The 26480-nt window shown below is 41.4% G+C and overlaps 2 protein-coding genes across 2 annotated transcripts; both read left to right on the forward strand.

The window, feature by feature from the left end:
• The first annotated feature begins 15961 nt into the window (after positions 1 to 15961).
• On the forward strand, positions 15962 to 17574 carry LOC108511332 (protein PYRICULARIA ORYZAE RESISTANCE 21-like). The gene is made up of 3 exons (XM_039122018.1): positions 15962 to 16031; positions 16463 to 16544; positions 16657 to 17574. Exons 1-3 carry the CDS (start codon positions 16020 to 16022, stop codon positions 17421 to 17423), a joined length of 861 nt encoding a protein of 286 aa, XP_038977946.1. The 5' UTR covers positions 15962 to 16019; the 3' UTR covers positions 17424 to 17574.
• Positions 17575 to 23182: 5608 nt separating this feature from the next.
• LOC103707576 (protein PYRICULARIA ORYZAE RESISTANCE 21-like) lies at positions 23183 to 25031 on the forward strand. Its single transcript, XM_039122019.1, has 3 exons — positions 23183 to 23419; positions 23927 to 24008; positions 24122 to 25031. Exons 1-3 carry the CDS (start codon positions 23216 to 23218, stop codon positions 24850 to 24852), a joined length of 1017 nt encoding a protein of 338 aa, XP_038977947.1. The 5' UTR covers positions 23183 to 23215; the 3' UTR covers positions 24853 to 25031.
• Positions 25032 to 26480: the final 1449 nt, after the last annotated feature.

A 26480-nucleotide genomic window follows, 5' to 3' on the forward strand; every position in this document is an offset into this window, starting at 1 on the left:
ACATCTGCTGGCTAGCCAATATATCTAGAGATTAGTTTCTCTCCTCATAGACATGTGTTGATGTGAGACTTCGAATACCATTGGATCTAAAGAAGTGTTCAACTTTCTTCGGACGAATCCACCATTCGATCACCTAATGTACAGTTCTCAAAGCACTCCAAACTCCATTATTATTTATCCGTCTGCATAGATCTCAAAGTGACCAATGGATAATTCAAAGATCTGCAAAAGATACAACTCTAATCCTTCAAGACTTCAAGTATTAAGCTCGGTCTATTCTGGACACATATACAAATACAGTGGGTAAGACCACTCCACCCTGCCTTTTTTTCGGAAAAAATAGCCGCATCTGGTTTATCTGTCAGCTCCTATGTGCTTGATCTCAAGATTGTTAGAAAATTTTCGTTTCCACATTGGACTATTAGTTGACTTGAGGTCAAGAAACTGGCAACCAAAGAGTCTATAAACAACCAACCAAATCGTCTTCACAAGAGGCTGCCATTATGGTCTTTTAACAGAACTATTCTTCACAATATTTTCTATAACACAACTGCATCTACTCCCTAAGTTTGTAGCTAAGCAACAAATCCACTTGTCTTCTAAGTGAGAGGTTGGGTTCAAAGTTGGGCCGCCATTGTATCTTCTGCACCAAAGGAGTATTCATCTTTTTTCGCACAAATACACCGTTGGATCATCCAATGCACAAATCTCAAAAAAATAATAATTAATTAAAGAATAATTATTTTAAGATAAAATGATTAAAAAATCAAAGAATTATTGATTAAAAATCTCATTTAAGGACATAAAAGTGATTAAAAAATATTTTTTTATTTGAATGATATCATGTCAGCAAAGATCTTGGATTTTATCGATTTATTTTGATTGAGAAAATAGGCCAAGCCTTCTGCTCATATTGTATCCAAAGTTTAAATTCTAAAATTTATCGTAACAAAGATCTTGGATTTTATCAATTTATTTTGTAACAAATTTTATCGTTTAAATTCTAAAATGAACCAATCTAATTGAAACTTTCTTTTTAGGAGAGACTTTGATCGGATGTAACTTTTCATATGGAAAAAAATTGGTAGAACGACTAGAGACAAAGTCAATGTAGGAGTTGAGATTTACTTTATTTTGGATTTTAACTTTATAATATTTATTTTTTTATTAGTCATGTCTGTTTATACTAGAAGAACAATCTGACTTAAAATATAGAAGGGTGGACCTCACTAGCATTAATAGAAGCTATGCATATCAATTTATTATTGATCAATGTAAGAAAAGACCCTAATATTGCCATATTTTCTACCTTTTCTAAATCCATTTGAGAGGTTCAAGTTGAGGAGAATAAAAGATTTTTTTCCTCTCTCCAATCAAATAAAAATATTTATTTAGTAAGTATTTGTTTTACCTGCAATGCTATTTCTTGCAAGCTAAAAATAGGTTGCAACTAAAAATATTACATTTTGACATGACAGTTGCAAAAGCTATTGCTTTTTCATTATCTGTAATTGAAAATTACAAATACAATTGAAGTTAACTTAGTTTTATGGTGCTACAGGAATCATTGTGATGTAATAGAAATAATTAAACACGCATGCTATGATCATAAAACAATACTTATATTATTAACAATAAAACATCAATTTTTGTTGAAGTATACTTTTAGAAAATTTTATTAAATATTATAATCATCATACATTATGTTACAATAATTTTATATTCTAATAATTTAAATAATAAAATATAGAATTTTAAATTTCATTGGTTGAAGTGTGGTGCGGCATCTCTTTTGGAGGTTGCTTCCAATTGCAATAAATTTTGTACTTGAAAATACAATCAATTTTTCCAATATTTTTAATTATAAAATCTAGACTCATGCTTGTAGTTCAAATGCAGCTTGTAGTCAAGTATCTAAATAGTTGTTTCATATGCTTGCAATTCAGTTACTATGTTTGCAACCGTATTCTGTCGAGGGCAATACCTTAGAGAGTTCACTATCAACTTTGTTGATGGGCGAGTTACATCCCATGTTTGACAAAGAAATAAAAACGTCTCGCACACAAATACACAATATTAATCAAAGATATTTAAAACAAATCTATTTGAATTTATTTTGAATTATATTTGCAGTGCCAGCCATTGTTAGACTTCTCACGAGCAAAGCTCCGTCTATCCTACGCTTAATTAGAGGGAGAATCTCCAGAAAACATTTTTCCAGTTTTCTTTGGTCTCTCTCTGGTTTGTTGTGACTAGAAAACCCTTAGCACTTGCCCTCTGCCCCTTATTCTCTTCCTCTCACCCCCAGGATTCTCTCCTTTATTCCTCCCTCGACCCTCCCCCAAACTTGTGCCCCTCTATCCCTCCTCCTCTTGCGCCCCCCACGCTACCTGAGTGGTTTGAACCCCTATTTCTTCCCTCTCAATTCCCATATGGTTTGAGGCTTGATTGCACCCTTCTTGCAAGCCCCAATTGTAGCATCACAAATGTTACCGCTGGCTTCTCTCTCTCTCTCTCTGTGGAGCTATCCCACCATTGAGATTGATTCATAGGTTTGTTGTTCGGAGATTTTTCTCGATTTTGGTGTTTGGTTGTGATAGTTTGGGATGATCATGATTTTAGCAACTTTCCAGTGTGTCATGTTTCACCATCTCTTCCATTAGCAAGACCTTTTATGAATTTTGAAGGTATGAATTTCCAATGGTGATTGCAGGTAATTACGGAGTGTTTTGAATTTGAAATTTCTCTGCACCTATATCTACTTATTCATAAATTTTGGTCTAGCCATTTTAAATACAAATTAGAATTACGCTGCACGTGCAAGATGCACAAGATGATTCTAATTTGCCTCCTGATCAATCAAATCTTGGTCTAGATCATAGACTAAGTAAAGCCTGGACTTAGCTCAACGCAATCGCAACCTTTCAACAAAATGATCGAAGACATGGCATCCAGTGCAGCAGCAATAGGGTAGGCTCATAGGATCATTAATTAATGAAATAACCATGGGCCATAACAAAAATTTGCATTCAGCACAGCATAATGCTGCTCGATTATATGCATGAGCCTATGAGATTATATAGCCCTAACCATAAGTTACAGGAAGCCGATGACAACCTCATTTTTTGTTTAGCTCAAAGTTCTTTGTTTTGTTTTTAGCCTTTGTACCGTGGCGTCCCACTCTTTCAAAAGGAAACAAAAAAATATTATTGAAATTAGATTGTAACATCGACTGATTCCCTCTGAAGTGACTACAATAATATGCGGTTCCTTTGGACCACGGAAGTTCTTTGGCTTCTACCATCATATATGATTTGCATGTGATACAAGTGGTCTGCTATCATATTAACGCCTTATACTGGACTGTACGTGTCGAGCCCTGAACCCAACACCTTGGTCGGCTATATGACACAGCCACATGAACCCTGGAGCGTTGCCCTGGAGATCCTCCAAGGCCTAATATTAACAAATATCCAATAACTCAACAACTAAAGAATCAAACTAAATAAATCCACCATATTCAAATTGTCAAACTAATTCAACTACAAGATATTCAATTGTTTGTTTGAAAGTAGAAAGCAGACTAACTAAAAACTCCATCGCTCAAACTTCATGCCGACTTTATCCGAGACTAAGCATCTTGTAACTCTGGAGGAAAAAAAAAAGTGGTGTGGGCTTTACGGTACAATAAGAATCCTCCACGCATGCACACTAGCATGAATATGGAGAGCATCTACAAGCAAATATAAAATTGAAAGGAAAATAGTAAGATTTGAAAATCAACAATTTTATAATTGAATATTACTCAATTGATCTCGTGTATATATTTATAAACACCCGTATAAGCCATACCAGCATACACATCAAGTTTTGATTATATAGCAACACAATCATAGATACATCATCATAAATGGAAATCTCGAGATAGATGCTAAACATCACCATAGTACTGTATAAACAAATCACATATCACCCAAATCAGCAATTTTATTCAACAATAAGTCAGTGAGGTTACCTATGATTAACCGATTAACACAGTTTAGATCTCGACAATATTATCATTTTGGCACTAGACTAGTCCCACCCACGCTCCAGCCCGTAGCATGTCAAAACATACTTCGTTTTCACCCATCACCGGCAACCGCAACATCACATCTCAGCATAATTGATATCACAAAGACCAAGTTTCACACATGTCGGCTAGCCCAGTTGCTCCTCTTGTTCCCAATCTCATAATTGTGAAAAATTAAATTTACTTGTAGTTAAACATAATTTATCATCATGATTTGATTTCAGCAATGGACTAATCCTAGTCCTGCTCCAGCCCATGGAAAGCCAAATATATACCATACTTCCACCTATGGCTGGCAATTGCAATATCACAACTTAGCCCACGACTGGCACACCAAATTTCACAAATTGCCGGATAATCTAGATGCTCCCTTTTCCCCACTCTTACAAAAAATTGATTTAATTATGTCACAATTATGATTTAATGATAGTTCATTATCTGGAATTGATCTTTTTGGCGTTGGACTAGTTATAGCCATACTCTAGCCCATGATAAGCCACACATAATGCTACACCCCAGCCCAAGATTGACCCAGCATATACACCACGTTTCTTGCGTGGCCAACCAATCTAGATGCCGCCCATACTCCATCTTAAAATTATATCAAAGTGTTGATTTATTTAATATCTACATGATTTCTATAATAAATCACCAATTAATAAGTCTTATACGAAGCTAGACTAAGTAACATCATAATCTATGTAACATCACATTAACACATAATACAGATAGCAATATGTATAAAATATCCACAATCATGCAAGATATATTTATATACAAAACTTTCATAATCATGTAGATGATTGTGTTAAGGGATTCTTACCTCTACAAGCAACAGACTTAAACATTGGGTACATTGATACTCCGCTTGATTTACGAACTCGGGGGCAAAGTGGACTGCTCAACACATTATAGCCCAAATGATTGTTCACCTAAAAAAGTTGGGTCTCATCATTAGAATAATCATAATCATCCATGAATTATGACAGATGATTATAATAAGGTCAAACCGAAAACCTAGAACCCCTCGTACGGTTGCATAACACCAACCCGGAATGCTTTCTATGGCCGCATAACGCCAATCTGAAACCAAGACCAGCTCAAAGCTCTTGGTCGCACAATACTAGCTGGGACCCCTCCTAGGGTCAAGGGTCATCTTGGCCTATCAAAATGTCTGGACCTCCATAGGTCTGTAGGATTTCTAGAGAGAGAAGTGGTAAAAAGAGAAAAAGAGAGAAGAGGAGAGAGAAAAGAAAAGAGCGAGGAGAGAAAAGGAAAGAGAAAGAAATTGATGGTGGTTTGCAGTGATGATCGGCGAAACATATCGGTGGTGGGACGAAAGAAGATGTGGGGGTCTTTAAATAGCCATTAGAGGCTAGGTTTCATAATTATATCCTTTTTTCTATACCAGAGGACTCATACAAATCTAGTACAAATACAACCAAAAAAGTCAAAATATAACAAGTCATGGAGTATCTTAGGCAGCTCCGCCTCACAAATCCACAGAAGCCTCCAAGTATGATCAGCCACAAAAGAAGCCACCCAGTCCGTAACTCCATTAACCTCCCTATATAAGTGTTTTGCCCGGAAGGTAATGTCACCACTAGCCATGCCCCAAATATTTCGAAGAAGGGGGTGGCGGCCTCTAACATCACTAGTACACCTCTGGATTTAGACGATTACTATAGCCGAGTCACCTTTAAGAAGGATGTCATTGGCTCGCAGTACAAGTCGAGCATGACATAGGCCAGCTCAAGCTGCCCTCAGCTCCGTCCAAGGGACTGAGATATCGAAGATAGGGCTCCTTCTAGCTGCCAGCACTCTAGAGTCCGGGCCTTTGATCATGAAACCAGCACCTCCCTTCCAGGGGCGGCCCAATACATTTGGGGGCCTAAGGCAAATTCAATGAATGAGGCTTTTTTTAATAATAAAATTTTTTAATAAGTATAAAATATTTAAAAAATAATATAGAAATAGATAGCTGTCAAGTATACTATTTCAACAAAGATGCATGAATCTGACAAAGATAGACAAGAAGCCTCTTCAGTTTAATATAATACTTGAATGGAAGCACGGAAAAGTAATTACAATAAAAGAAGGGCCATGCCTTAGCCAAAAAAAAAAAGAGAAAGGGCCATGAAACTGATTAAATAACTGAAATAATACTTGGCAATACTGTTTACCATGTCAAGCATGAGCAGTATGTCACCGAGACTTATGGTGGAGAGTGCCCGTGTGCAAGTGGCGAAGATCAATCACATCATACTTGTCGAAGGGCCCTTGACAGCTCGGGACATCTGGGATTCTTATTCTGCTTCGACAGCATCTCATACAGTGTTTTTCACCTGAAAGCCCCCACCTTCGAGTTTTCTCAAGGTCAACATCGATGGGTCTGTCTTGGACGGAGGTACAAGGGGCGGTGCGGATTTTATTATTCGGGACCCGTCTGCCAGAGTCGTGGCTGCAGGAGGCAGTCAACTTTTTGACATATCGGTTTCGGGTGCAGAGCTGAGTGCCGCTTGAACGGGCTTTCGTCACGCTCAGTGTGTTTTACAGGCCAGTTCCATCGTCCTGGAGGGAGACTCAGTCACGATCATCATCTGAATTCGAGGAGGTCCAAGGGGCAACGGTTGCATCCACCCTTTGCTCCAAGATATCTAGGCAATGGTGAGAAATAGAGGGGCTTTCCAGGCTAAACATTTCTTCCATAAAGCTAATGGGACCGCGGACTGGGTAGCTATTTACGTAGCCAGTACTCGAATAGTACCCTATGGCTGGAGATGGAGAGTTGCTCCTGGCATTTTGAGGTTTTTTTTATTTTTTAACTTTATTGAGTGTATCTATATTTGTTTGGTATGATCCGTCCGTCTTAGCAGAAAAAAAAGAAAGAGAAAGAAAGAGAGAAAAAAGCAGCAGAATAACAAAAGGTTATCCCATGGCATTTCAGGGCCAATGTAAAGGAAAGAATTTATCTAGAACGGGACGTATCTATAACAGAAAGTAGGGGCATTATGGGAAATTCACTCCATCTAATTAATAAAAGTCCCATCCCACCGTCTCCCCTTTTGTTTTGGTAAATGTATTGTCTCCCCTTCAAGCGAGTACCCAAGCAGCAGCCATTCAACCCGCCCCCCCCTCCTTTTCTCTCTCTACTACCCAAGAGGGGAGAAGAAACAGAGGGGAGAAAATTAAAAGAATCTCCACCCTCCAAGAAGTCCATCTCCAATCCCCCTATCTTTCTTCCTGATGGCCCAGCTGGATCAGGAGTAATGTGAGGGAAGGAAAACCAAGACTAAAACCAAAAAAGAGAAGGGATTAAAGGTAAGAGTGGCTTCACACATGTGTATCAAGCCAACCAAATCCCTCCTATCTCTTTCTCTCCACCCAAAACAAAACTACTATCCCCAACTTTCCAAATTGCCCCTCTGCAGGCCGGGAAACTCTCCACCTCCCTTCCATCAAGGGGGAAGACTCGTAGCCAGCTCCTGTTCCCATCTTATATGGGGCCTTTGCTTCCTTTTTGGTCATGATCAAACACAGAAAATAGGGCAAGGAACCTCCCTCCCTCCTCTCTCTCTCTCTCTCTCAATTTGCTTTCTCTTCTCTCATCCCTTATTTCATTGCAAGTCGGTGCCTTTTTGCCTTCTTTTTTCCTTTTGTGGTTATCTTCTCTTTGCCTCCCAGAGGCCTTCCTTTGGGCCGAGGCCTTAAGGCGACCGAGGCGATCGTCTAAGACTCGAGCCGGCCCTGCCCCTTCCTGCCACGATTCAAAACGTATCTATCAAAATTGACTTTGAGAAAGCTCAGAGGTGGGGACTCCTAGGTGATATACACCGCCCGAGATGCTACAAGAGTAGAGATAGAGTCTCAGATGTCCCGAGCTATCAGCGACCCGCTCAATGAACCTGCATGGATGATCTCTGTAGCTTGCACGCAGGCCCTCTCTATGACGAGTCTCAGTGTGGGACTACTCTTTCCAAAAATCTAGGCATTTCTGATCATCCAAATATGGTAAGCCGTATAAGATGCCCTGATGACTACATACCGGATTTGAGGAGAGGCAGCCCACCTCCTAAGCGTCTGGGTGAAGGAGCCAGACTTGCACAAAGCATCTGGCGGGACATCAGCAAGTCTCCACACCCATACTTCACAATCACACTGAAATAGGACGTGATCCACAGTCTTCTCCATCTTGCACCAAGGGCAGATCCACGCGATGCTCAGCCCGTGCATGCTCAAATATTATATCCTTCCAGTGCAATATAATGGCCATAAATCGGCTTTCCGTTTCTTCAATATATTCTAGGTTGTGCATGCTTTGGATGGGATAATTTTTTGACTCGGGTGGACGCCCCGCTGCCCGATAAAACAAAGACTGCCCTCACATTGGCTTTGTTTGTCACACTTTTAAATTTTAATACAAACGTCATCTTCATCTTTTTAGATATGACAAGGCTGATCATAAATTAAGATGTCGTTACACCATCACCATCAAAGTGGAAGGCAACAAGAGATTGCATTCGAAGGTAGTTCTCATGATTTCTGTAGATCTCAACCAAAATGACTAGCCAGAAGGTATTATTTGGGTTCATTGATCCTGTAAAAGTATCCAAGATCTACCCAGCGAATAACCGATGTAGAACTAAACACACGCCCGCACGGATCCTCACATACTTCCCCCGTTCAAGCCCTGACGTCCTCGTCAGGCTAAGGGTTCAAATCAATTCAAATCTAATCACAAATACCACGATCGGCTCATGGTTAGCCCCAATAGATCCGTGCTGCAGTGTCCCCTAGTCCACATAGATTATAGGCCGGATCCTCTCTGATACCATTTGTAACAACCCATGAGGACCCGTGCGGGCGTGTGTTTAGTCCCACATCGGTTATTCGCTGGGTAGATCTTGGGTACTTATACAGGATCAAAAACCCAAATAATAACTTTCGGCTAGCCATTTTAGATGAGGTTCTGGGTTGTTACAAATGGTATCAGAGCGGACCCAGCTCATAATCTATGTGGACTAGGGGACACTGCAGCACGGATCCATTGGGGCTAACCATGAGCCGATCATGGTATTTGTGATTAGATTTGAATGGATTTGAACCCTTAGCCTGAAGAGGACGTTCGGGCTTGAACGGGGGGAGTATGTGAGGATCCGTGCGGGCGTATATTTAGTCCCACATCGGTTATTCGCTGGGTAGATCTTGGGTACTTATACAGGATCAAGGAACTCAAATGATACTTTATGGCTAGCCATTTTGGGTGAGGTCCTGGGTCGCGGGCCTGGGCGCGCGGGTGCTGGGTGCGCGCGGGCGGGCGCGCGCGAGCCTGGGCACGCGGACACTGTGCGCGCGGGCACTATAGCATGCAAGGTTCGGCCGGCCAAACCTCGCAGCACTGTAGCAGGATGGCTGTGCGTGGACACTGTAGCTAGCGAGGTTCTTGCCCAAGAACCTCGCCGCACTGTAGCAGGCGTAGTCACTGTAGTTGGCGAGGTTCTTGCAGCCGAACCTCGCCGCACTGTAGCATGTTGGCTGATCGCGGCTGGACCTGGCTGCGGCATGGCTTTGGCGGGGCTGTGCGTGCGGTGGGCTTGGCCAAGGTTGGGCATGCTCGGCCGAGGCTTGGGTGCGCGGTTGGCTCGACCGAGGTTGGACGTGCTCGACCGAGGCTTGGCATGCATGGGCGTGGTGCGTGCGGCTCGAGCATGGTCTCGGCCGACCATGAGCGTGCTTGGCCGAATGAAGGGGCTTGGCTAAGGCTTGTCCTGGCAAAGTGGTTGGCCTTGGCTTGACCCTCCGTTGGCCTCATTATATCCCGATGTCCTCTTTAGTCTGCATGAGCCACTTTGGCCTTCAATTGGCACATAGTCCTCTCTTGGCTTAGCGTTTTCTAGGTGTTGCTTGCGTGGGACCTCAACAAACCCCCTCCCTTGAAAAATATCCTTGCCCCCAAGGATATGCTCTGAGTGTCACCGAACTCCTTCATGGGCTTCCTGTATAGCTTCTTCTTTAGGCTTTCGGCCGTGCAGTGTCTCCAACATATTGGCCTCACAAGGCCTCATGTCATTGCTGCCCCAAGCGGTCCACTTCCTCATCCGTCCACCAAGTCTGAACTTCATGGTCATCGACTCATAGTCAGTCTCTATCTTGTCCAGCCTTCGAAGCCATAAAATCCCAAGTACCGCATCTAGTCGTACCAACTGTAGTACATGCAAATTAACACTAATCAGAACCCCTTGGACCCTCAATTTTACTTCTCTCACAATCTCCTCACATTTCATCCTTTCTTCACTCGCGATTTTTACTTCAAGGGGTTCCACCGATATCCCTTTCAAGCCCACCCTTTGAAGCATCTTTGCATTAACAAAATTATGTGAAGAGCCTGAATCAATCAATAAAGAAACTTCATACGTACCGATCCATGTTATAAGCCGTATAGTAGGAGGTTTTTGGACTCCCGACATGGTATGCAATGAAAGTTCAGCTTCTTTGATCACTTCATAATGCTCGGCCTTCCTTTGATCAGATTTTCACCATCTTCATTAGAAAATTCAGACACCTCGTCCTCTTCCTCGCTGCTTGCATCAAGGATGTAGACATGGCCGGTCTTGCAACGATGCTCCTGGCTCTACTTTTCACCGCATTTGAAACATAGCCCTTTTTTAATGTAATCTTTCAGTTCATCACGAGTCAATGTTCTTACCTCCTTTAGTTGGTGTTTGTTGCTGGTTCCAATCCCTTCTTTGCCTTCATTTGTCGCCTTGGATGGTGGGAATTCGGTGTGCTGGTTGCCCGCACAATCCTTGGACATCCGCCACTCCGGGTTGTAGCTTTGGTCTAGGATCTCCGCCATGCGCATCGCCTCTTGTAACCGTGTTGGTTGTTTGAGTTTGATCTCCTTGGCTAGCCATGGTTTGAGGCCATCGATGAAGGTACCATGTAAGGCTTCGTCGGACCATCCGCTGACCATAGTTTGCAATTACCGGAACTCATCGATATAGGTCCGGACTTTGCCCTCCTGTTTGAGTTTTACAAGTTGACCATGGTGATTGACAACGGGGGAAGGTCCCCATTGTTTCATGAATTCATCCATAAAGGCAGTCCAACCCAATCTTCTTCCTTCTTTCTCATACAAGGCCCAGATCCACCTCCACCATCGGCTAGCCCTTCCCTCTAAGTGGAAACTAGCTAGGGTCACCCGATCAGCCCGTGGGATATCATAAATGTCAAAGTACTGATCCGCCTTGTCAAGCCACTCATACGGGTCTCCTCCACCAAACTTTGGAAAGTCAATTTTGGGTTTCCTAAGCCCTTCTTCTCTAGGCCATGGACCCCTATAGTCATCATCTCCAAAGTCAGTACCCCGCATAATACTTCTTCTTCTCCTTGCCATGGGTTCTCTCCGGCCATGAGGCCTTTGAGCATGGAAGGGATGTTCTTCGGGTTCACTATCAGCCCCATCATGATTGTTATGGCCATTACTAACCCACTCATCATCAAGCCACCTCTCAAACACTAAGCCTTCGGCTTCTATCCTTCCTCCCATTCGGCCATGATGCCTAATGCCATGATCTACATGATGTGTATTCTAAACACTAATGGCATCGCTCTCATACCTTGCCCGGTTCTACCGTGCAGCATGCGACCTAGGCACTTCTTCTTGCACCCTCTTATGTTCTCTCTCTAGCATCCTTCTTTCCAATCTCTCAACGTTGGCAATGTTCTCCCTCCTTATTTCAGCCATAGTATTGGACAAAGTTTCCAATGCCCGGCTAAGGTTTGCCGAACTAACTTCAAGGGCTTCTAACCTCCTATCGTGGTTACTATTTTGGGGGGACTCCATCTCCTTTTAACCCTCTGTTTTAGGACTCTAAAACCCGGAGACAACAGCCCCTCTAACTTCCAAAAACCAGAACTCAATCAAGCCCCCAAAACTTGCTGCACAAAAAATTTCTGGACTGCAGAAAATTTCTGCAGCAGTCTACCGACTTCAGCAGCCAATATCTCCCTCAAAATAGAACCAAATCAACACGTAAAGATGCCTATTACAGTGAGTAATAACCTCTGAAACTCTCCACAAAAAATCAAACTCAAAGCTTCAGAAAACTCTGTTCTTAACAACCCAAACACAGACCTTGCTACAGAATTTTTCTGCAACACAAAACTTCCCCAAATCAGTCCCTAAACCTCTTGCGGTTGTCACCCAAAGGATGAACCAACCCACCTGATTTGTATTTCACCCAGTCAGCCACCGACAGGGGTTTTACAATAATAAAAACAGAAATTAAAAATCCCCCAACCGAATACAAATTCAAGTCCAATATAGGATGCAGAATTTTTATGAACTTCACCAACGACTATGATCTGATTTTTAACCTTAGATCCAAAAGAATATGCAAAGCAAAATCAGATCTGGAAGATTGGTATTCAAGCGTTAGCTCCTTGAAGGATTCTCTCAATGAAAGCACCAATTTGATGGGGGCTCACGGTCCAGAACCCCTCACCAAGCCCTTTTCCCTCACGCTCCTTGCATGCGCTTTCAAAAGATGCTGATGATGGATCGATTGTAGGTAACGCCGGTGGAATAACTCAATAAAAGATCAACAATGAAAGCAACCTTGATTTATATTCCAATAAATTGAAAAACAAACGACGACAATCAAAAGCAAATAACAAGAATAACAAAAAGTAAAAGAAATCTAGCAAAGGATCGAAAGGATCCCTTTCTAGCCCAATCTAGTGGAGATTGATTTATCAACCACTAGCCCAAGTCCTAGAACAGAAGATCTAAGGACCAAAATCTATTAAAGGCCTAACCCCCTAATAGCCCAAGCCTTACGGCCGACTCTCTCACAAAAGAAACAAGACTCAACTCATTGATCATTCCATTCCCTACAATGTCCTCTCACAACTCTTTTTATAGGCTAAGCCCTAGACAAAACTAAGTAAAACCCCTTAGGAAAACATGGCAAATTGTCATCCCATGGATCCAAGGCTTTTCCACCGTTGATTGGCATGAGATGAGTGGCTGAAAATTCCCCAAGAAGGGCCCTGCCACGGCTGGACATTGGCTTGCTTTTTGGCCGTTGGATGGAAGAGGATGGAGGGTTGAGATTGCATGAGACTCGCAGACCGGACGCACGGGACGCGTGTCCCGGTTGTGGCTGGAGGAGTCCCAGTCTGGGAGGGACTGGGGTTGGGCGCGCGGGCTGGGTAAACGGGACGCGTGTCCTAGTTGGCCGAGTCGTGCGTCCCGGTTGGACGTGTCCCAGTCCGGGTGGTACTGGGACTGGGCGCGCGCTAGGCTGGCGGGCGTGTGCGGGCGCGCGCGCATGGGAGGGCGTGCAGGAGGCCAAACCTTGCCACACTGTAGCAGGCTGGCTCGCGGGCTAGCTGTGCGCTAACACTGTAGCTGGTGAGGTTCTTGCCTAAGAACCTCGCCGCACTATAGCAGGCGCAGTCACTGTAGCTGGCGAGGTTCTTGCAGCCGAACCTCTTCGCACTGTAGCATGTTGGCTGAGCGCAGCTGGACGTGGCTGCGGCATGGCTTTGGCAGGGTTGCGCGTGCGGTGGGCTCGACTAAGGTTGGGCATGCTTGGCCAAGGCTTGGGCACGCATCGGCGCGCAGTTGGCTCGGTTGAGGTTGGGCGTGCTCGGCCGAGGCTTGGCTTGCATGGGTGCGGTGCGTGCGGCTTGGGCATGGTCTCGGCCGACCAAGGGCGTGCTTGGCCGAATGAAGGGGCTTGGCCAAGGCTTTTTCCGGCAAAGTGGTTGGCCTTGGCTTGACCCTCCATTGGCCTCTTCATATCCCGATGTCCTGTTTGATTAGCGCGGCCACTTTGGCCTTCAGTTGGCACATGGTCCTCTCTTGGCTTGGCATTTTCTTGGTGTGAGGCCCAATAGTCCCACATCGAAAAAACTCGTTCCAGAGCCTGGGCATATGAGGCGGGTGTCTCTAAATTCTGCAGACGTGTTTTGGATGGAAAACAAAATCAGGGAGGGGTGAAGGACGCTTGCGTGAAGCCCCAAAATTGGACAATATCTGGCAGGGGAGCCCCGTGTTTCTCTCCTCATGTGGCCTCCACGTGGGCACTGGGTGCCTCACGTACTCTGCGCAGGCGGGGCGTGACATTTGGTATCAGAGCCGAGAATGGCTCTTGTCTGATGTGGGAAGGGTGTGAGGCCCAATAGTCCCATATTGGAAAGACTCGTTTCAGAGCCTGGGCATATAAGGCGGGTGTCTCCAAATTCTGCGACGCATTTTGGGTGGAAAACAAAACCGAGGAGGGGTGAAGGATGCTTGCGTGAAGCTCCGAAACCGGACAATATCTGGCAGGGGAGCCCCATGTTTCCCCCCTCATGTGGCCCCCACGTGGGCACTGGGTGCCTTACGTGCCCCGTGCAGGCGGGGGCGTGACAATTTCCCTCCATGACGATGGTAATTTAACACTTTAAGATTCATAAAGGGAATGGTCCTCCCCATGAATATTCTTATCTTAAATTTCGTAGTTTAATACTTTTGACGCAACGACTGTCCAATTCTTTCCTCTCAAAGTGGAGGATGATATTGAACAAATCTTGGGATGTGACTTTTCTCTTGATAACAAATAGGAAAAGTTATTTTGATGAATGTGATGGTCATTAAAAAATAAGGGCATTCATCTCCTCATCCATGGCACGCTTTCACTCCTTGATACCTTTAGCTTTATCATAGTAAGAGTGTTCCTCATCATCAATTGGATTGGCAAAGAAACAAGAATAAGTATTCACAAAATTTTTATCTCGATAACGGAATGGCTTGACAATTATTCTCCTTGGCTGTCAATTACTAGCCACCAATTCATTATTTTCTTCTTGTTGTCCACTACTTTGGTGAGAACTTGAAATCTCCCTTTCACTTTGCTCTCCTAATGATGATTAAAAAGAAGAGCCATGTTGTAATGTCATTTTAAACTCTAAAGTGTTGGATCTTTCTTGCTCAAGTGCAACTCCATTTAGGCCATAATATGAAGAAACTTCATCAAAAACATCATCTCTAGAAACAATAAATTTGTGAGTCCTTGGATCTATGCACTTCCAGCCCTTCTTCCTTTCATTGTATCCAATAAAAATGCACTTCCTTGCTTTTGCATCTAACTTGTTTTTTTGAGATTCCGGCATGTGAATATAAATTTCTCCAAACATCAACTTATAAGGAGATTTCATATTTGTTAGGCTAAGGGATATTCGATTAATCACATATGCTGCACACTTCATGTATATAGCTTTGGATAAATTTTTAGCATACAACCAGCTCTTGCAAGTCTCCACACGGTGTCTCAGACTTCAGACTATATTTTCGTTCAATTAACAATACTCTTCATGACGTCAAGTTTGAACATATTGAATTATAGTTAAATTGTTACAACATCCAATATGTACTTACTACAAACAATAATGCAAACAAAGATGCAAGTATACTATTTCAACAAAGATGCATGAATCTAACAAAGATAGATAAGAAGCCTCTTCAATTTAATATAATTTTTTAATGAAAGCACGGAAAACTAGTTATTCTAAAAGAAGGCCCATGAAACTGATTAAATAACTACGATAATGCTTGGTAATACTGTTTACCATGTCGAGCACGAGCAGAATAGGAAAATGTTATCCCATGGCACTTCATGGTCAAGGTAGAGGAAAGAATTTGTCCAAGGGACAAATTCACTCCACCTATAAATGAACGTAGGGGCATTATGAGAAAGTCACTCCATCTAATTAATAAAAGTCCCATCCCACCAAACGAGCCTCTCAGGTGCTCCCATAATTGCCGGTAGGTTCGAGGTCACAGTGTCCCCTCCCTCTTTTCCGTCGGTCATTCGCGTTATAAAGAAGGCTACCCCCCTCCCCGCCAACTACACTCGAAACCAAACATCCAGAATTAGGATCTGCCTTCAATCTAGCAATGGCGGAAAAGGTTGCCGATTCTCCTCCCTTCAGAATCACTTCTCCATGTACTTTTCAAAGGCTAGCTCACGATGATTTTAACTCATGTCTCTTGTGGATCTCATAATATCATGATCGTTTTCCTAAAGCTTAACAGTTTTATGTTAATGATAGCATCGAGCTTTGGTAATTCCCTTTTATATTTTTGTCAGAATAAAACTTATTTGAGGCGGATCGTTGCATCACTCTTGAATCTTTTCTTTCTTTCTTGTTTTGATTAACCTGACTATGTTTAACTTTTTTCTTTTTTTTTTTTCTTTCCTTCTTTGTTTTCTTCTTATTCTTTTAATGCTCATATTAGGACAACGACAACATCATTTGTATTGCATACTTGTTTTCACTTATTCCCAAGCTGAGGTCCTTCATATTATTTTCACATTCACTAAATAAATCCTATCACAGATCTCCACGTTAGAGATAAAAGTTGACCTAGGCTGCCGGTATTGCTACAAAAAGATTCAAAAGACTCTATGCAAGCTCCAAGGTAAGTAATTACACCCCCCGACACTTCCACTGCCTCCATTCTAGTCCAATATTTTAGCTACTAATGATTGTACCAATCATCCAATTTTTCCCTTTGCTTTCCATCAACAAAGAACGGGAGAACATAAAAACCATCTCCTATGACAAGAAGAACAATACTGTCACAATCTCCGGCCCATTCGATCCCGAGAAGCTCTCCAAGAAGCTCCGCTGCATGGCCTGCAAGGTAATCATAGCCATAATAATTGTAGTGGAGAAACCGAAACCGAAGCCGCCGGCACCGCCGCCACCCCCACCAGTACCTTGCAAATGTTGTTGCAAGGTGTGCAACAATATTAAAATCATATCATGTGACCATCACAAGGATCCCAAATGCACGGTGACTAAGAAGGTGATCAAGGATCCTACTCCCGAGAAGGAAAAGGATGATAAGGATAAAAAAACTACCGAAAAAGAAACTAAAAAGAAGGTGATCAACGACATTGAGATCATAATATGTGAGCATCCAAAATGCCCGGATTCCTGCACGGAGCCGCCAAAAAAGATAAAGTGTCCACCACCGTGTGAACCACCATGTCAACCACCGTGTCCACCACCATGTCCACCATCGTGTCCACCACCGTGTGAACCACCGTGTCCACCAACGTGTGAACCACCATGTCCACCACCGTGTCCGCCACCGTGTCAACCACCAATTTGTCAGGTTTGTTGCTGGATGCCCAGCTCTGGCGGGTACCAAGGAGGGTCTCGGTGTTACTCTTGTGGAAGGATCTACGGATGTGCGCCTGATTGTCCACCAATGCCCTATGGTGGAACCTCTTATGGAGGATACCAGTTCATTCTTAAGGAGGATCCATCAGCGTCATGTACCATCATGTGATCATGTGTATCCGTGTTTTTCCTTTGCCAAAACTAATAACAGTAATAAGGGTGAACGATGTATGATTTATGGGGGAATAATGTGGAAATAAAATGTTATTTCAGTGTAATATTTTCATTTGGAATATTGTGTGAAAGGAATATTTTATATATGCTTGATAATGTAAAGTTTTTTCTTGGTGTTTTCCTCCAAAAATAAATAAACTTATATCAGCTAGAAGAAAAAAAAGCCTACTAGGAAGATAAAGGCTGAGAACTTCCGATTATAAAATTTCCATCAGTACATCTGCGCCTACTGGCTAGCCAATATATCTAGAGATTGATTTCTCTCCTCATAGACATACATGTGAGACTTAGAATACCATTGGATCTAGAGAAGTATTCATCTTCTTTCGCACGAATCCATCATTGGATCACCCAATGTACAGATCTCAAAGCACTCCAAACTTCATTATTTATCTGTCTGCATAGATCTCAAAACGACCAATGGATAATTCAAAAGATCTGCAAAAGATACAACTCTAATCCTTCACGACTTCAAGTATTAAGCTTGGTTTGTTCTGGACTCATATATAGATACTGTGGGTAAGGCCACTCCCCTCTGCCTTTCTTCGGAAAAAATAGTCGCATCTGGTTTATCTGTCGGCTCCTATGTCCATGATCTCAAGATTGTTTGTTAGAAAATTTTTCTTTCCACATTGGACTATTAGTGGACATGAGGTCAAAAAACTGGCAACCAAAGAGCCTATAAACAACCAGCCAAATCATCTTCACAAGAGACTGCCATTATGGTCTTTTTTTTTTTCTTTTTTTTTTTGCTAGGACAAAAGGAAGGAGGGGGGGTGAGGAGGACCTCACCCGCGTAGCAGCCCCTACTGAGTCCTCTTCCCACTGAAGAATATTCGATACGGGCAGACAAGTTTTACTCATACCCTCCCCACCCGTGCCCGCGCGTTTCGAACCTGGGCTACTCCGGTGGAATCTTAGCCTCGTTCCAACCATGCTACTACCTCGGTGGTACTGCCATTATGATCTTTAACATAGCTATTCTTCATAATATTTTCTATAACACAACTGCATCTACTTCTTGAGTTTGTAGCTGAGTAGCAAATCCTCTTATCTTCCAGGCGAGAGGTACCAGCAAATCCTCTGCCCTGGTTGGGTTGAAAGCTGGGACTTGATTGCATCTTTTGCATGAAAGAAGTATTCAATTTCCTTCACACAAATCCACTATTAGATCACCCATGCACAGATCTCAAAGCACTTCAAAACTTTATTATTTATCCGTCTGCATATATCTCAAAGCGACCAATTGATCATAATTCAAAGGTTTACAAAAGATGCAACTCTAATCCTTCGTGACTTCGAGTATTAATTAGCTTAGTCTGTTCTGAACTCAAGTACCCATAGAGTGGATACATGGGGTGGCTTTGATCCTCTTTATATTGTTTTGAATAAAATAGTTACATCTGGTTTATCTATCAGCTCCTACGTGCTTGATCTCTTAATATTGTTTGTTGGAATGTTTTTCTTTCCACAGTGGACTATTAGTTGACTACAGATCAAGATACTGTCAACTAAAAAATCCAATGCACAAATCTCAAAAAATAATATTTAATTAAAAAATAAAAATTTCCTAGTTTAATACTTTTAGTGCAACGGCTATCGCATTCTTTCCTCTCACAGTGGAGAATGATATTGAACGACTCTTGGGATGACTTTTCTCTCGAAAACAAATAAGAAAAGTTATTTTGGTGGATGTGATGGTCATTAAAAAATATTACCATTAGTGTGATGGCACTTCCACTTACTTTTATAAAAAGAAAAATAATAATAAAAAAGCCTACCATAATTGCGGGTGGGTTCTTGGTCACGTCCCCCCGGCTTTTTCTCTACAGCTCTCCGTCGGTCGCTCACGTGATACGGGGCCGTAAAAGGCTACGTACCCTCGCACCAAATTTCAGAATTGGGATCTGGCTTCAATCTAGCAATAGCGGAAAAGATTGAAAATTCTCCTCCCTCCAATATCACTTATTGTATCTTCTCAACGCAATTTTCGAAGGCCAATATATGATGTGTTTAACTCATTTCTCTTACGGATCTCATAATATCATGATCTTTTTTCTAAAGCTTTCGGTTATATGTCAATGATACTATGAAGCTTTTGTATTCCCATTTATAATTTTTATCAGAATAAAACTTTATAGGTGGATGGTTCATCACGCTCAAATCTTTTCTTTTTTTTCTTGTTTAGATCAATCTGTCTATGTTTAACTTTGACCTACATTATTTATTCTTTCTCTATTAGCTTAAGATCGCAATTATTGTTAAATTATTTCTAAATTTATCAGTGAAAGCAAGTTTAGAGTTTCCCTTTTCTTTTTTCTTCCCCACTCTTCTCTCTCTATCTCTCTCTCTAATAGCAGGTTAAATGCTTCATTTTTTGCCACCTTTCCTTCTTTCTTTCTTTTCTTCCTTTCTTTCTTTTTTTTTTTATTCTTTTAATACTCATACTAAGACAACTGTATTTTCATTTTGTATTGCATATTTATTTTCACATATTTGCTAGCCAAGGTCCTTCATTTTATTTTCACATTCATTAAATAAATTCTATCACCCAGATCTCCAAGTTAGCCATAAAAAGTTGACCTAGACTGCCATCGTTGCTACAAAAAGATTTAAATGACTCCATGCAAGCTCCTGGATACGTAACTAAACCTCCACACATGTTACTACCTCCATTTTAGTCCAATATTTTAGCTACTAATGATTGTACCAACCATCCAATTTTCCCCCATATTTTCCACCAGCAAAGAAAGAGAGAACATAAAAACTATCTCCTATGACGAGAAGAACAATGCCGTCACAATCGCCGGCCCATTGGATCCCCAGAAGCTCTGCTGCAAGGCCTGCCAAAGAACACAGGGACCCTCCCAATTAATGCACCCTCTGATAAGAAAAAAGAATCCTGCAAGGTGATCAATGACATACAAATTATGGTATGCGACCATCCCAAGGATACTAAATGCCCCGATGAGAAGCCCGACTCGAAGGCACAACCCATACCTTGTGAACCACTGGTTCGGCCGGTTTGGTGATGGAAAAGACTGCCCGATAAAACAAAAGACTGCCCTCTTTGTTTGACACGCTTTTAAATTTTAATACAAACATCATCTTCATCTTTTTGGATATGACAAGGCTAATCATAAATTAAGATGCCTTTAGGTCATCACCATCAAAGTGGAAGGCAACAAGAGATTGCATGGATGGTGGCTCTCATGATTTCCCTCCATGATGATGGTAATTTAACACTTTAAGATTCATAAAGGGAATGGTCCTCCCCACGAATATTCTTATCTTAAATTTCGTAGTTTAATACTTTTGATGCAACGGCTATCCAATTGTTTCCTCTCAAAGTGGAGGATGATATTGACTGACGTGACTTTTTTTTATAACAAATAGAAAAAGTTATTTTGACGGAAATAATGGCCATTAAAAAAAAGGAACATTCATTTCCTCATCCACCCTTCCACTCCTTGATACCTTTAGCTTTGTTATAGCAAGAGAGTTCCTCGTCATCAATTGGATTGACAAAGAAATAAGAATAAGTACTTACAAAATTTTTATCTCGATAACGGAATGGCTTGACAATTGCTCTCCTTGGTCGTTAATTACTAGCCACCAATTCATCATTTTCTTCTTGTTGTCCACTACTTTGGTGAGAACTTCAAATCTCCCTTTCACTTTGCTCTCCTAATGATGATTAAGAAGAAGAGTCATGTGGTATTGTCATTTTAAGATCTAAAGTGTTGGATCTTTCTTGCTCAAATGCAGCTCCATTAATTAGGCCATAATATGAAGAAACTTCATCAAAACAATAAATTTGTGAGTCCTCGGATCCATGCACTTCCGGTCCTTCTTCCTTTCATCGTATCCAATAAAAATGCAATTCCTTGCTTTTGCATCTAACTTGTTTTTTTGAGATTCCGGCATGTGAACATAAATTTCTCCAAACATCAACTTATAAGAAGACTTCATGTTTGTTAGGCTAAGGGACATTTGATTGATCATATATGTTGCACACTTTATATATATAGCTTTAGAAAAATTTTTAGCATACAACCAGCTCTTGCAAGTCTCCACAAGGTGTCTGATTTTTCTCACAACAACTCTGTTTTGCTATGGCATTTTAGCACAACTAAATTCTGTCTTAATGCCATATTGTCGATAAAAAAGAGAAAAACCCATCGGAAGTGAACTCCCCTCGATTATCTATTTGTAGGCGCTTGATTTTCATCCCAAGTTCACCTTTTACAGTCTCTTTGAACTCCAAAAATCTGGTAAAAACTTCTGATTTATACTTTACAAAATAAACCCACATGAATTTTGTAAAACCATCAACAAAAATTAATATGTAATGAAATCCAAAATAAGATGGAGTTCTAGTTAGTCCCATTAAGTCACTATATATACATTCTAGTGGAGCCTTGCACCTTGAGAGAGATTTGTCAAATGGAAGGCAATGTGCCTTTCTATATTGACAACTTTCATAAATTTCTCCATTATCAAAATTAGTTAATTTTGGAAGCCCTTTTACCAAGTTCTTTTGCACCATAATTCTTAACTTATTCATGTTAAGATGCCCAAGTCTAGCATGCCATACGAATGCATTACCATTGCTACTCAACTTGTAGCAACTCAATACAAAGATGGAGAACAATCAACTTGTGGTTGTGTTCCCAAATACACTGGTAGGTAGGGACGTACTTCATACTTCATGGAGACTTCTAGTATATACATTCACATTAATTGCATGTAATTAAGATTGCATAGAAAAATGAACAGACATTATAGGAAGATGTAAAGATGAATGAGTATATAAATATATTAACGATTCTTGCATGAATCTAGTTTAATATATATCTAGAGTGTTCCAACAAATCAATTGCACTAATTTCAACACTGTGATCTGCTGGACGCTATGGAACGAGAGGAATGCTCGGCTTTTTCAGTTCGAAGCATGCTCGTTTGCTAAGGTGTTTCAACGTAGAATCATGCTGCTGAAACAATGGACCTACTGCTATGAAGATTGAAGGCAAATGGGAAAACGCATATTCTCAAGCTTTTTACCGGAGTTAATGGAATCAAAGTCCCACTTGAACCGTTGGTCTGGGTCCCAGTCATGGTTGACAGCAACTATGTTCCGTCTTCATGGGCCACATCTTGTAGTCACATCGCTTCATGGAGTTGGGTTCAGGATGTTGAGAAGTCACCCGTTTTCATCATCCTCCCTCCAAAAAAAGGAGGAGATAAAGGTTGAGCCACCAACCTCAACCCATCAAATCTTGTCCATCTTTGACGCCATCTAAGAACACCGTTTTGTACATCATTCTGTAGCTGCGAATTTTATATAGGATGGTATAAAGGGCATGAGTGTAGCCTTTCTCTGTATTGAAGATCATCTTTTACCCCCAGTTTGTGGATCTTCTTTTACATGAGTGTCATTATCGTGATAAATAATAATTAATATTCTTAATATCTTTCGTAATAAATAATATGTGTGAAGCTAATTTTTCTACTATAAAAAATATAAACTCCTCCAATGACTGATGTTTCCACCCTTGTTGTTTCAAATTTTAATCCTTGTGTTCGTAATCCAGTGTTTTGATCACATGGGCTGCTCCAGTCTGATTGAGAGGTGACGTCGACCCCATTCGATCAGCACTTGTGTTTTTCCTCTCTTTCCCTCTGTTCATATGAACTTTACAACTGAAAAGTATTACCCTTAGCGTGATGGCAATTCCAGCCACCCAACAAGCCCCTCAAAGTGCTCCCATAATTGCTGGTAGGTTCGAGGTCACAGTCTCCCCTCCCTCTTTTCCGTCGGTCATTCGCGTTATAAAGAAGGCTAACCCAGACCCGTCTTCCCCGCCAACTACACTCGAAACCAAACATCCAGAATTAGGATCTGCCTTCAATCCAGCAATGGCGGAAAAGGTTGCCAATTCTCCTCCCTTCAGAATCACTTCTCTATGTACTTTCCAAAGGCTAGCTCATGATCATTTTAACTCATAATATCATGACCGTTTTCCTAAAGCTTACAGTTTTATGTTAATGATAGCATCGAGCTTTGGTAATTCCCTTTTATATTTTTATCAGAATAAAGCTTATTTGAGGCGGATCGTTTCATCATTCTTGGATCTTTTCTTTCTTTCTTGTTTTGATCAACCTGACTATGTTTAACTTTGATACAAGTTATTGAGCCTCTCTTTATTAGCTTAAGATTACAATTATTGTTAAATTATTTCTAAATATGTCAGATAAGGCAAGTTTCGAGCTTTCCTTTTCTTTCTTTTTTTTCTTTCCTTTTTTCTTCTTCTTATTCTTTTAATACTCATATTAGGACAACGACATCATCATTTGTACTGCATATTTGTATTCACTTATTCCCAAGCTGAGGTCCTTCGTATTATTTTCACATTCACTAAATAAATCCTATCACAGATCTCCACGTTAGAGCTAAAAGTTGACCTAGGCTGCCGGTATTGCTACAAAAAGATTCAAAAGACTCTATGCAAGCTCCAAGGTACGTAATTACACCCCCCCCACACTTCCACTGCCTCCATTCTAGTCCAATATTTTAGCTACTAATGATTGTACCAATCATCCAATTTTCCCCTTTGATTTCCATCAACAAAGAACGGGAGAACATAAAAACCATCACATATGACAAGAAGAACAATACTATCACAATCTCCGGCCCATTCGATCCCGAGAAGCTCATCAAGAAGCTCCGCTGCATGGCCTGCAAGGTGATCATAATCATAATAATTGTAAAGCCGCCGCCGCCGCCGACGCCGACAAAGCCGCCACCAGAACCATGCAAATGTTGTTGCAAGGTGTGCAACAACATTAAAATCATATCATGTGACCATCACAAGGATCCCAAATGTACGGTGACCAAGAAGGTGATCGAGGATCCTACTCCCGAGAAGAAAAAGGATGATAAGGATAAAAAACCTACCGAGAAAGAAACTAAAAAGAAGGTGATCAACGACATTGAGATCATAATATGTGAGCATCCAAAATGTCCGGATCCCTGCCCACCACCATGTCCACCACCGTGTGAACCACCGTGCCCACCACCATGTCCGCCACCGTGTGAACCACCGTGCCCACCACCATGCCCACCACCGTGCCAGCCACCATGTCCACCACCGTGTCCACCACCATGTCAACCACCAATTTGTCAGGTTTGTTGCAGGATGCCCTCCTCTGGGGGGCACCAAGGAGGGTCTCGGTGTTACTCTTGTGGAAGGATCGACGGATGCGTGCCTGATTGTCCACCAATGCCCTTTGGTGGAACCTCTCATGGAGGATACCAGTTCATGTTGAAGGAGGATCCATCACCGTCATGTACCATCATGTAATCGTGTGTATCCATGTTTTTCCTTTGCCAAAACTAATAACAGTAATAAGGGTGAAGGATGTTAGATTTATGGGAGAATAATGTGGAAATAAAATGTTATTTCAGTGTAATATTTTCATTTGGAATATTGTGTGAAAGGAATATTTTATATATGCAAGATAATGTGAAGTTCTTTTCTTAGTGTTTTCCTCCAAAAATAAATAAACTTATATCAACCAGAAGAAAAAAAACCCTATTGGGAAGACAAAGGCTAGGAACTCTCGGATGTAAAATTTCTATCAGTACATTTGCTGGCTAGCCAATATATCTAGAGATTGGTTTTTCTCCTCATAGACATGTGAGACTTTGAATACCATTGGATCTAAAGAAGTATTCATCTTCCTTCGCACGAATCCACCATTGGATCACAGGGGGAGCTCCTATAGAAAGTATAATCAACGCGAACGGGACACTAACTCTGCCGGAAACTAATTCTCAGACTCAGCCCAGTGATCCAATGTACAGATCAGCAAAGGGAGGCAAACTAATCAGCGAAGGGAGGCAAACTCCCGTATCAAGCAAGAAGCACACTGAAGGCTCGAGAGAGAGCGCGAGTTATGACAAGCTCTGGTGCCCCTTTTAAGCCCTAACGACACGGAATTGCCTCACGTGCGCTTTCAAATCGCTGTGATCTAATCTTTGCGGCTCCTGTTCTACTACCTTGGCTAGCCTTACGAATCTAAAGCTAGAGCTATTAGCACTGGGCTATCTGGACACTCCAATGTACAGATCTCAAAGCACTCCAAACTTCATTATTTATTCATCTACATAGATCTCAAAGCGACCGATGGATAATTCAAAGATCTGCAAAAGATACAATTTGAGTTTCAACTTTATAGGCACGAGTTAAAAGTTAGTCCATTAATTTCAAATTCAGACTAGCTTAACTCAGGTTCATTCTCTAGTCCTGTCATTAATTTGGTTAGTTTGCTATGATTATTTCTATGCTTTGTGTTGTAGATCAAATAGATTAAAGTTAAGTTTCATTTAATGAAGCGGGCTTGTGCCAATGGTTACACTCTCTTCTTAAGAGTCAAATATTCTGAATTTGAATCTTAGATTGAGAGTCTATATGTATTGAGACTTGGAAAATTAATATGCGAATGGTTTCTCTTTTTCGATGTCAAGATATTCCGGTGGATTAGTAACCGCTGTTTGTTATAAATTAAATGGAACAAAATGGTCCTTATCGTGCAGTTAATAATTAATAGTTTTTGTCCGTTATCCGGTGTTTAGAAGGGACGTACGGCCGATAATGCAGCAGATTTCGCGACCCACAAATAGTTGATCACGTGGGCAAGGACAGTACGATCGAGAGATGACGTCGGCACCATTCGATCAGTACCTGTTTTTCTCTCTGTTTTTTTCTGAAGTTTGAAAGCTGTCCATTATGATACCAGATTTCGTACAAATATTATTCTAATATAATATTATTATTGTGCCGACACATTGGGGGAGGAAGACCAGTTCGATGTACCGAAATATTAATAAGCTCTTTGTATCAAACATCAGCATTACTTCTTGTACCATATGTTAATATTTTTCGATTCGATACAGTATAACATATCTTAATCGAATGGTACGATAGGC

Source organism: Phoenix dactylifera, unplaced genomic scaffold (genome assembly GCF_009389715.1).
Source record: "Phoenix dactylifera cultivar Barhee BC4 unplaced genomic scaffold, palm_55x_up_171113_PBpolish2nd_filt_p 001325F, whole genome shotgun sequence".
NCBI classification, from domain to species: Eukaryota; Viridiplantae; Streptophyta; class Magnoliopsida; order Arecales; family Arecaceae; genus Phoenix; species Phoenix dactylifera.

What these genes read in the sequence shown, in the direction of transcription:
- LOC103707576 (XM_039122019.1), top strand. Translation starts at nt 23,216, where the DNA reads ATGGCAATTCCAGCCACCCAACAAGCCCCTCAAAGTGCTCCCATAATT. An exon ending in ATCCAGCAATGGCGGAAAAG is followed by an intron (nt 23,420 to 23,926) that starts GTTGCCAATTCT and finishes ATCCTATCACAG; the next exon opens with ATCTCCACGTTAGAGCTAAA. An exon ending in GACTCTATGCAAGCTCCAAG is followed by an intron (nt 24,009 to 24,121) that starts GTACGTAATTAC and finishes CCATCAACAAAG; the next exon opens with AACGGGAGAACATAAAAACC.
- LOC108511332 (XM_039122018.1), top strand. An exon ending in GACTCTATGCAAGCTCCAAG is followed by an intron (nt 16,545 to 16,656) that starts GTAAGTAATTAC and finishes CCATCAACAAAG; the next exon opens with AACGGGAGAACATAAAAACC.